General features: G+C 38.8%; 1 protein-coding gene across 1 annotated transcript in view; it reads left to right on the top strand.

The window, feature by feature from the left end:
• Positions 1-12,500, top strand: part of POU2F1 (POU class 2 homeobox 1) — a 109,216-nt gene that overhangs the window by 63,322 nt on the left and 33,394 nt on the right. Inside the window, exons 3-4 of the mRNA XM_063446557.1 lie at positions 2,634-2,696; positions 4,959-5,059. Coding sequence (XP_063302627.1) covers positions 2,642-2,696; positions 4,959-5,059 — 156 coding nt within the window. The 5' untranslated portion in view covers positions 2,634-2,641. The remainder of the gene's footprint in view (positions 1-2,633; positions 2,697-4,958; positions 5,060-12,500) is intronic.

The raw sequence follows: 12,500 nt of genomic DNA, 5'->3' as shown, positions 1-12,500 counted from the left end.
CTGAATGTTAACTGTGCCTTGTCAAAACGATGACTCAAATTGCTAGGCTTTTTTTTTTTTTTTTTTTTTTTTATTATTAATGCATGTATTTTGAGATTCTGCTTGTTGTAAGCTATTAATAGAGCTGTGCTTTTAGTTGCAGCTCTGGTACCTGATCTGTTTCTAAGAAATCTAATACTATTTGTTAGTTTTGTAGAATAGTGGGAAGATTTGTTTAAACTTCTGCAGGTTTCGTGACGTGTCAAGCCACAATCATGAATCCTATATAAATATTTTTCTGTGGGCCCTTCTTATCTGTGTTAAATTATTAGGTCTGTGGAATATTTAACGTAGATTATTCATATTGCAAGTAAGCGATTAGTCCTTATAAATATTAGAATGGTCAATGATGTCATGTTGACCTGCTGTCTGCTTCATTTCAGTTGTCTATCTGGAGCAGAGATTCACTAGCTAGTTTCTTATAGTGAACATGGATGTACACTTTACATGATTCCTTACAAAAACAAAAAATCTTGCTCTGAAATAGATGTTTCCTTTCTAAACCTGTCCAAATTGGGACTAACCCTTTGTGGGCAGAGTTAGAGCAAAGCATGGAGTTGCACATCCCCTCCATACACACACACAACCTCTCATGTCTATCTTTGATTGATGTACAGTACAGATAAGTATTTAGATACTTATCAGAACAGATAAGAAGCAATCAAGAAATCATTGATGTGCAAACTGTAAATTTTAATTCAAAATGACAAAAAATATTGTATAAACTGTTACAATTTTATACCTAGCCCTCCCCCATTTTCAGGGCTCATCAATAAACATTAGCGACTCAGTTCCTTTGGCAGAGTTACTAGCCCATGCCATGGCATTGACTCCACCTTGCTTCACAGATAATGTGATATGTTTCAGATCACTCTGATTAAGCCAATGCAGCTTTGTTGGAAAAGCAACGTTTCGACTCCAATGAGTCTCTATCCAGCCATCACAAGTTACAAATCACACAAACTATAGATATAATAAATATCATGCCAAATACTACAGCCTGCTTTCAGATATGTCCCATCATCAAAAACGCAGCATTAAAATCACATCTTGCACAAACCCCTGGGAACTGATTTTTGTTGCATCTGTCAGAAGATTATTGTTCCAGATCTTAGCAAGTTTGTTTTATGTTTAAATGATGATCACATTTGGCTTTCCTATTCCTTGAGGTCTGGACTTTAAGCTCAAATTATTGTTTCATAACTTCTGCTCCATTACCCCCACCCCTCGAACAGATTGAATCACTGTAACTTTATCAATGTCCAAATGGTTGTGGCCCTAATTGTACAAACCATTCTAATTCACTGTTATTGACAGGTAATCTTTTCTATGGACAGGCACTTTTTTAAAACGTACTTTAGTTTATTTAATTTTCCTCCTCCTGTGGAGATTTAAAAAAAGTTTTTAACAACTGCGGAGAAAATGTTTCATAATCTTGTGCTGCCTTTTTTTTTTTTTTTGACAATGGGAGCAAGTCAAACCTAACTGATCACTGTACATCCCATAAAAAAGCCAAGCCGGCCGACCATCTTTATACTGCTAGAATGTACGCCATAAGTATCCACATCACTGGCAAGGCTACTGTGTATTCCACCCAGTAATGACATTAAAAAGTTAAACTGTTTAATCAATGAAAATATTTATATTACTTTCTCTGCTTAAGGAGTATGTGCCTTTCAGGGAGGTATTGTAACAGTACATTTTAGGATTGTGTTTTTGTTTTGTGGTTTTCTGTTTTGTTATAGAAATATATACATTGGTACTGTTAAAATGGCATTAGAGCAAAGCACACCTCCCAAGTGTCCCTTTTTATTTTTGGCCCAAATCCATCCGTCCGTTCTTTTCTATCACCATGCCCCTCATTTCTAAGAGCTCCATGTTGTTGGTGTGTCTGAGGGCACAACAGAGCCACAGCAATAATACTCCCAGTAATGTGTCTTTAAACTACAATGAATGTGTTTAGAAATCTGTAAGTCACCTAAAATATCTCAGAACAGCCACACCCCCCTAAAATCAAAGTGTCCCTGTGTCCATTTAAAATGTTGGGATGTTGGTGCAAATTTCTTTAGTGCTAGGTAGAACACAAGTCTTAGAACCTTTTTAGATTCTAAATGTAGCGATTTCACTCTAGGGTTGATAAAATGCCTCCTTTATACTTTGTTTGCTGCAGATGCTCGATGTAACTATACTTTGTAGCATTTTTCCAGCATACACACATTCTGGTAAACCTTCTTAGGAAAGTATGTCTAAAGTTTGGTTTGTACCAGCTTTTCATCCTATGTTTGAAATGTATTGCTATTTAAAAAAAAAAAAAAAAAAAAAGGAAAATGGATAAACTGAACAAAACTTTTGTCAAGGGATAAACTATTTGGCTACATAGAAGAACTTCCAACATGGAGCGGATCAGAACACACATTTCACTTCTTTTCATATGTGATTTCCACAGGTCAAGCTCATGTTTCTTTACTTCCGTTACACAGAACACATTTATTGTATGAATATCTTTGACCCTTACCCCATGGAGTATCTAACTTTTTTGTTCGTGTTCAATATATAATTTGTCGTTTTTTTTCCCCCCCCTCTTTGTTGCACAGATGCAAGAATGAGCAATCCGTCAGAAACTAGTAAAACATCTGAAACCGGGGAAGGAAATACAGGTGAGGTGATAGCATTTGTTTTTATGTAGATTTTTGTAATTATTTTTTTTACCCCAAATTTGTTCCTAGTTTCATCAGTATGACTGAGGAACTAAATAGTCACAGGCCCACCACTGACTTCAGACTAGGCTGTCTACAGCTACTGAGTCCTAAAAGACAACAAATACAGGGTGTGCTAAATAAATCAAAGGGAGATGAAACGTCTCTTTAGGTACAATGTAGACCTTGAGTGAATATTCTTATGTTCTTGCTTTGGAATCTCAGTAGTCGATTATGGAATACAAAAGCAGAGAGGGGAGACAAATAGTGCAAAACCGTAATAAGGAAAGGATCACGAACAACACAGACGTGGAGATGTGCCAACTTAGAATATAGAGAGCTAAGCCCAGCTCTAGGTAAAACAGCATACAGTGGTATTTAATGCTCCCCACATGTAGGATATTACTGGACAATTGGAGGTGTCTTCACAAGATTCCTTACACCATCTCGGATAAACGTCAGCATATAAAATATATAAAAGAGGGAAAGACCCAATGGTGCAATAACTTTTGTAATGCTGCAACAACAGACAACACTAAGGTCCTAAGAGTGACAACTTACAATTTAAAGAGCTATAACCAGCTCTGAGTAAAACAGCATGCAGAGGTATTTAACCTCCCCACGTGTAGGATATTCCTTTAGTGATGCTTGCAGTGCCGGTCTTATGAAAATAAAATCACGAGAGAGGGCCCATAGTGTTCTCCATATATAAAATGAAAGTTGAAAATAAAATGAAACGTACTTGGTGTTCAGAGCAGCCACACTGCTCTATGAAACAGGCGTAGGTGGAATAATCCCCACCAAGGATTTCTTTTGCAGTACTGGATCTTTTAAAAATGATAAAAATCAGCCAGGATAAAACAGTAAAATATAAAGTAAGTGCACTGACCAAAGGTAAGTGGTAGTCACAAAATACTTTAATTAATGAAACGTACATAAAATATACACAACGCGTTTCGCCAAACAGGCTTGTGTATGTTTTATGTTTTAATTAAAGTGTCCATCCTCTGTTTTATTTAGCACACCCTGTATTTGTTGTCTTTTTTTCTCTCCATTTTCTGAAGGGTTTGAGGGTTACCCTTCCTCTCAGGCGTGCAGCTCTATCCCTCCTTGTGTTCAGTACTGTAGCGCTGTTCCTTCCCCCCATTTTTCCTAAATGACTTTAGACTACACATTTTAAAAACCCAAATTAATAAGAAAGTTATATAAATGAGAAGTTTGGTGGGTAATTTGGAATACCAAAGTTGTTGCCAAAACACCCAGTTAGCGTCCACTCTGATCAGATGTGCAGTGAACCCAAAGTGACCTGATTATTGTGTGATTTTTATTTTTATTTTGGTAATTTTTTCTCTAGGTTTATTTTTTTTTTTTCGAAGTCTATCACCTCAATTGGTATTTTTTTTTTTTTCTCTCATTTAGTTTTAACGCAGTTTTAAAATTGATGTTTATGGACAGATGCTGTGAATTTAATCAGCGGCAGCTCTGATAACAAAAATCATTCAATGTTTGGTTACCAGAGCCTTGATGAAGGAACTATAAAGGGAGTGCTGGTTAGCCATGAGATTATAAATTGGTTAAATAAGTGATTCACACAGAGTGTCTGCTTAACTTCATAGTGGCTCAATCCAACTATGATAAGGTGTGCATGTGGCATGTAGCTTGTATGTATTCTTATGTGGCCCAGCGATCAAATTGTTGCTTTTCCATGTGTTTAGAAAAATAGAATAAACACATTATGCTAAATCGAAAAGGTAGGTACATGTTAATCTTGATTTCTAGAGGGCTCACTTAGTATGCATGGTAAAATTGGTCTACTGTAGACCGTAGGCAGCTTGCATTAAACAAAATTGCAAACATAACAAATATTAACCATATTGGATAGGGAAATTGGTGAATGTGGAGTGTGACTTCATGCAGGAATTTGTTCATTTATATTTGACGATTCAGTCTTTCTGTCCTTGTAACCCTACCAGGACCTGGCTTAGGCAAGTCTTTATTGTGTTTTCTGAAATATCATGGATTTTGAAGGATTTAAACCATTGTATGTATTGGGTGTTAGTGCTCTAAATAAGATGAGGTGGTCGGTAAGAACAGTTAGGCAGAAGCTTGCTTTTGCTTAGAAGTGTCTTGTGCTTGTCCAGAAGTGCTTTATCAAGAAGACTATATCGATTCAGCATAGCATCACATTTGGGCAGAGCAGTAACTTGTCCATCCTCTGTACAGGCACGCAAACAAATGGACTGGACTTTCAGAAGCAAGTTGTACCTGTGGGAGCAGCCATCACATCTGCACAAGCACAGGCCTTCCTCGGACACCTCCACCAGGTAAGCAAAGAACTTTCACCATGTCCCTCAGCCAGGTCTTGACTGAAGTTAAATTTCACTTGTGCAATAATAAATCTCAAAACCTCACTGGCTGTGTGCACACACATATCCACTTCTGGAAAAAAATTAATACATTCTGAAGTTGTTTTGGCATCTGTTAACGCCAAATGTTGTGGGTGCTTTCTAACTGAAAGCCCACCCAGCATTAATGTACAGTACATTTACCATCTGAGAACCTCGCATATATCTAATTCCTTGACAATGCCTTTAGTTTGGTAAATAAGGAGTTTTCATTCTAATACTATGGGATGGGTACCTTTCAGGCATGTGCGGTTTACCATAATGTAGTAAGATCAAGTCATCAAATCGAACATTTAAATCTTATGACATCAACCACAAAAACACTTGTTTCATATCCTGTTAATGCTTTCAATCTATAAACTTACCGTTATAAATCCAGCATATGGTGGCCACCCGTCTTGCAACAAGCGAACTCTCAGAAAACCTAGCACGTGCTTTTCCTTTTCTAAAATCTTGGTGGCGGAGAGATGGTCATCGGTCACAGTGCAGGGGCAAAGAATCCTCTGCTGTTTGTAAAGCTTGCGTTAATCAGATGTTTGGCTTAATGCTGAGTAGGTTCATTGTTCTGAGTTTATCTGGATTAGTGTCTGGATTCATCTTCAGAGTAAAAAGATGGCTTTCCACCACTTAGTTCTTAAATGAAATACTCTCTATAGCCCTTTCAAATCAGTGAGTTAAGCGCCCCTCTCCTCCTCCAATTAAGAGCTATATCTCTGGCTGTAAAATATAAACATCTACACGAAAAGTGTTCACAGCAGAGGAAGCTGCCTTACAGATGGTAAACAAGACTATTGCCACACAAAGGCAAATCGAGAACACATCACGTACTGTACTGTAATGCTGGATGGGGTTTCTCATAGGAAGTGCCCACCATGTTTGGCAGTTGGCTTTGACATTTGTCAAAACAACTTCAGTATTCCATCTTTTTTTTTTTATTTATTTTTTTGTACAGTATATACAAATACAAAAAGAGAATGTCCTGCGCTTAGTCCCATTACTACTGGGCCAGCAGCAACGACTACAATACACATCAGCCCCAATATATAGTAAAAACCAAAGAAAAGAAAATGTTACCTGCGCTTTCTCCTTAATCCCTATGTATATTTAGACAAATGGAGGTCATTTAGTTGCTCCAATGGCCATTGGAGGGAATGCCCGCCTGCCAACGTCAAGGCAAACCCCCCTAAGCGAGTCCTAACACTGACCCTTCAGCCTGCTTCCTTGAGCTTCTGGCAAAGATATCTCTAATGAGACAGAAAGGGGTATTTTTTATATACACCCCTATACTTATTAACCCTTAATAGGGAACACATGGGATGGGCAGCATATAGGGGTGTATATAAAAATACCCCTTTCTGTCTCATTAGAGATATCTTTGCCAGAAGCTCAAGGAAGCAGGCTGAAGGGTCAGTGTTAGGACCCGCTTAGGGGGGTCTGCCTTGACGTTGGCAGGCAGGCATTCCCTCCAATGGCCATTGGAGCAACTAAATGACCTCCATTTGTCTAAATATACATAGGGATTAAGGAGAGAGCGCAGGTAACATTTTCTTTTCTTTGGTTTTTACTATATATTGGGGCTGATGTGTATTGTAGTCGTTGCTGCTGGCCCAGTAGTAATGGGACTAAGCGCAGGACTTCTCTTTTTGTATTTGTATTTACTTTGTATCACACAGCCTGGTTACAATGCTGCTGCCCATCCCATGTGTTCCCTATTAAGGGTTAATAAGTATAGGGGTGTATATAAAAAATACCCCTTTCTGTCTCATTAGAGATATCTTTGCCAGAAGCTCAAGGAAGCAGGCTGAAGGGTCAGTGTTAGGACCCGCTTAGGGGGGTCTGCCTTGACGTTGGCAGGCGGGCATTACCTCCAATGGCCATTGGAGCAACTAAATGACCTCCATTTGTCTAAATATACATAGGGATTAAGGAGAAAGCGCAGGTAACATTTTCTTTTCTTTGTTTTTTTGTACAGTATGTTTGCACACAAGCGGTGAAGATTGGAGACTTGTTATTGGATGAGTGGCATTTGACTTGGTTAGCAGTATTGCCATATAATATATAACCATTTAATAGCCTCTTTCCTGGTGTTAAACAGTTCACCTTCAATGCCGCTACCAACAAACTTAAAAAAAATAAATATTTATAATTTTCTATCTCTCTCTCGAACGCAAAGGTTAAGTATATAACCTAAACCCTAATTTGCATCTACGAACCTCACATATTTCTTAATCCTAATTTCTAATGCTTTAATATACAGTGCAGATTGATTGTTGTAACAAATAGTGGCGAGATACCACTGGCATAAAACAGTAGCATGACATGGGGCCAACATTGACAATACCACCGGATTATCGATGGCTGACTTGTATGGTAGTGGTGCACCATGCCACCTTTACAGAAGTTGAAAGTTGTGTGGGACTCAATTTATTTTATAATGGACTCGTGAATCTCAAATATACTCACTGGATTTTTCTTTCCTGAACGCTTTAGAACTGAATACAGCGCATCTAGTAGGGTGGATTTGATATATATCAAGTCGACTTATGTCACTAGTCTGTAAGACTAGACTTAAATTATGATTTTTATTTTTTTATTAAACCTGAAGACTCATTCTTGCTAATTGTTATAATCATCTGCAACTAGATTAAGATTTCATGTTTAGAATAAAATAATGATTTTTTAACGTTATTTTCAAAGTTATATCAGCACTGATTTTGTTAGGTACCGTTAGAAACACATGCATATTGATACAATTACTGGTGAACAATATCTGGTTTAGTAGGTTAATCCTTTTTCTGAACTTTGTTAGTCTAAAGGGACACTACAGTCACCAGAACAACTACAGCTTATTTTATTTGTTTTGGTGAGTAGAATCATTCCCTGTAGGCTCTTTGCAGTAAACACTGTGTTTTCAGAAAAAATGCAGTGTTTACATTACAGCCTAGGGATACATCTACTGGCCACTCATCAGATGGCTACAAGAGGTGCCTCCTGGGGGCAGTGCTGCACAGTGTGCAGCATTGCCATTGAGTGTCTCCACCCTGCAGCAGACACTGAACTTTCCTCATAGAGATGCATTGATTCAATTCATCGCTATGAGGAGATGCTGACTGGCTAGGGCTGTGTTTGAATCATGCTGGCTCTGCCCCTGATCTGCCTCCTTGGCAGTCTCAGCCAATCCTATAGGAAAGCATTGTGATTGGTTCAGAGAATCATTCTTGATGTCTGCCAGCAGGCAGATCAGGGGCAGAGGAAGCTGCAGCAGCGTTGTACTATATTTAGGGAGGCGGGGGCGGGGGGGTTAAACACTATAGGGTCAGGAATACATGTTTGTGTTCTTGGCCCTATAATGTTCCTTTAATTTATTTATTTTTTTGCCAAGAAAAATTGCATGTTCTGTCTACAGAAACAAAGTCAATTAAAGGACCACTAAAGGCACTGAGACCATTTGAACTCAATGAAGTGGCCTGGGTGTAGTGGTCTTTGATTTCAACCATGTAATCCAAAACATAGCCATTTAGTAGATACGCAAAACAAGTCTGCATCCCAAGCCATTGACCAGATTTCCTGTGCGTACCACTATCGGCCCATGTATAAGGGATAGTAATATTATGTACATGCTCACACCCATCCCTGCCTGCCTTTCAAACCCACAATCCTCCGTGGGCAGCTGCATGCACAATGTATCTGAGGCAGTTAACGAAGATATGACATAACGAAGAGTGTTCGCCTACCACTTTTACTGGTTTCCATGTGAATTGAAGCATTTACAAGTCAACACATCCATAAATATTCATTTGTTTTGTTTTTTATAATTTTAGAACCAAATGTAATTTATGTTTCTGGATGATCACTATTGTAATTTATTTTAGTTGCAATCCCAGCAGATGAATCTGTTTTTTATTTTTTATTTTTTTTATTTTTACTTCTCAGTGTTATAGAGGAGGGGATAAAACAATTAAATCCATGCTGTCTGTGCCAAACTATAGTAAAATGGGTCTTTATGATTTAAAGGAACTTTAACCCCTTAAGGACACATGACATGTGTGACATGTCATGATTCCCTTTTATTCCAGAAGTTTGGTCCTTAAGGAGTTAATGGGAATTTTTAGGTTTTTTTTTTTATTTTGGTTTTTTTCTCCTCCCAATAAAAGGTAGAGATTTAAGATGAATATTGGAGTAAATGAAACTTGATTTAAGATACTCCAATCTATAATTTCCTATAAATTGGGAGTATACACACATCTAATACCTTGCTATGGTTCTGATGTTTCTTTTTCCATAGCATGATAGTGACAACATATTCTGTAGCGCTGTAAAATAGGTAAACCAGACGCACTCTAAATTATTACATAATGTGAATAAATGACATACTGGAACAGTAGGTGGTGTCCCTGTCCCAAATGAGCTTACAATCTAAAAGGAACTGCCACCTGCAGGAGGACTAGCTCCGATGGTAAATGCAGCACACACTCACACCTTGAACTTTGTAAATCATGGGTTTGATTCTCGCATTCATAGTTTTAAATTTGATTTTGAAAATGTCATTGAGTTATGAGCAAGTAACAACTATTCGTGCCAATTCCATTAATGCCAAGAGTTCGCCTTAAGTGTTTAAAGGGACACTAGACATTAATGTTGTCAGCAATGGTAAATTTTCAGCCTGGACAAAAGTGGTAAGTGGTGTCCCTTAGGGTTATATTTTGGGACCGCTTCTATATAAAGGACCACTATAGTGCCAGTAAAACAAAATCGTTTTCCTGGCACTATAGGATCTTTAGATGCCCCCCTCCCGCCGGGCTGAAGGGGTTAAACACTTACATTTCTCCAGCTCCCTCGGCGCTTGGGAACTCTTCTCCCTCTTCCGACATCAGCTCTGAATGCGCGCTCCTTCAATCAGTGCATAGGAAAGCATTTCTCAATGCTTTCCTATGGACGTCCAGCGTCTTCTCACTGTGATTTTCACAGTGAGAAGCATGCAAGCGCTTCTAGTGGCTGTCAGTGAGACAGCCACTAGAGGCTGGATTAACCCTAGTGTAAACATAACCATTTCTGCACGGTTAAAACTAGATGGACCTGGCACCCAGACCACTTCCTTGAGCTGAAGTGGTCTGGGTGCCTATAGTGGTCTTTTAACATATTTATAAATGATCTTGAAATAGGCATTGAAAGTCATGTATCAGTGTTTGCAGATAACACAAAACTTTATAAAGTAATAAAATGTGAGCAGGATATTGCTTTGCTGTAGAGGGATTTAGATTGGGGGACTGGGCGCTAAAATGGCAGATGAAATTTAATGTAGAGAAATGCAAAGTTATGCACTTTGGGGTCAAGAATGCACAAGTAACTTACACCCTAAATGGTTGTGAATTAGGGATAACCACATACGAGAAGGATTTGGGAATTGTCAAAGACAACAAATTAGGCAATGCGAAACTGCAGTTGCTAAGGCCACTAAGGTTTTGTCATCTATGAATAGAGGCATACATTCTTGGGATGAAAATATAATTTAGCCTCTTTATAAATCGCTGGTAAGACCACACTTTGAATATGCTGTGCAATTTTGGTCACTTGTTCTAAAGAAGGATATTACGGCACTAGAAAAAGTACGGAGACAAGCTACAAAATTGATAAAAGGAATGGAGCACTTTAGTTACGATGAAAGGTTAAAATTTAAATCTCTTTAGTTTTTCGAAAAACTGCGTCTCAGAGGGGATATAACGTTTTCAAATATATTCGGGGCCAGTACAAACCATTTTATGGAAATCTATTCATAAACAGGGCTATACATAGGACACAAGGTAACGCATTTAGGCTGGAAAAAAGATTTCAGAAAAGGTTTGTTTTTTTACAGTATGAGTAATAAAGATATGAAATTCTCTGCCTGAAGAGGTGGTTTTATCAGAGTCCATACAGACGTTTGAACAGCAATTTGATAAATAATTGCAAAAATATAACATACAGGGATATAATTTCTAATTAGTGGGGTAATAGCTGCTTGATCCAAGCAGACACCTGACTGCTATTTTGGGGTCAAGAAGAAATTGTTTCCTAGTATGTTGCAAAATTAGAAGCGCTTCAGACTGGTTTTTTTTTTTGCCTTCTTTTGGATCAAGAGCAAAACATATGTGAGGAAGGCTGAACTTGATGGACGCAAGTGTCTCTTCAGCTATGTAACTATGTAGACACCTAGACGCTTCAGTTCATTGAAGTGATCTAAGTGCAGTGTCCGTGCCACACTTAGTGCTGCAATGTAAAACATCGCAGTTTTTGAAAAAATACAATGTTTAAATTGCAGGACTAAGTCTGCCCACAGTGGCTGTCTACCAGACATGTCTTGATTTTACCGGACTTTAGGTCGCCTGACCCTGGACATCCTCACGCTCTACATGAGGACATCCAGCACAAGTGAAAACTCAGTAGGAAAGCATTGATTCCTACGGTTATGGTGTAACGCTTTCCTGCGGTTAGGGCGTAATGCGATTGCAGTGCATGCGCATTAGTCCCTTTCCCCCCTGTCGGATGACCTTAAGTAAAAGGTTTTTAACCCTTTATGGGCTGCGGGCGGTGTGAAGGAGGGGAGGACCAGAGGGCACTATAGTGTTAGGAATACAACTTTGTACTCCTTATACTATAAAATCCCTGCTGTTTTCATGTAGTCTCCTAACATGGTCGTCAGACCTCCTAATGGCATTGGCCTACATTGTTTAGACTATCCTCTTTCGGACCCATGTGAGCCAGTAAAAGCGGCATTATTTGAGGAGTAGAGTAGAAAAACCTAAATAACCATCAATGCTGAAAGGTGTTTGATAATGAACCTAGCGGTAGATATTGCCAGCATTAGTTAAATAGAATTGTTTGCAGTTACTGTGTTAACATATAGCCTCGGTGCAGTGGCTGACCAAGTCTGCACTCTATCTGCCAGTCTTTCCCCTCTTATACCCAGCCCGTTTCCTCACCTCTCCTAATTTCTCTATTCTCCTTGTTTTCACCCTGTGTCACCAGGTGCTCTCACTTACCTATATCTTCCACAGTGTCTACTTGTTTTGTCTTCCGTTTTCCTAGAGGGATCACTAATCCTTTGCTGTCGGCTATCCCAGTGGCAGTGTTTTCTTCACATGAGATTATTTTCACATATTGCCTACTATTCCAGGTGTATAGGGACACATTATTTATTGCTCCTGCTGCAGATGGAATGACTAATAATGGGATCCCTCTAGTCGCGCTACCTGGGTACAAACCAGAAAGCTCCTCTCTTCACCTAGAATGGCAAGAAGGGGTTTACTGGGCAAAACATGGACAGGGCTGTATGAAAGGGACCAGGCCGTCTGCTAAAAGCATGCACATCGTCATCTCAGCT

The sequence above is a fragment of the Pelobates fuscus genome, chromosome 1, assembly GCF_036172605.1.
Source record: "Pelobates fuscus isolate aPelFus1 chromosome 1, aPelFus1.pri, whole genome shotgun sequence".
Lineage (NCBI taxonomy): Eukaryota > Metazoa > Chordata > Amphibia > Anura > Pelobatidae > Pelobates > Pelobates fuscus.
The sequence above is the reverse complement of the archived record's forward strand: the minus strand, read 5'-3'. Positions and strand labels throughout refer to the sequence as shown.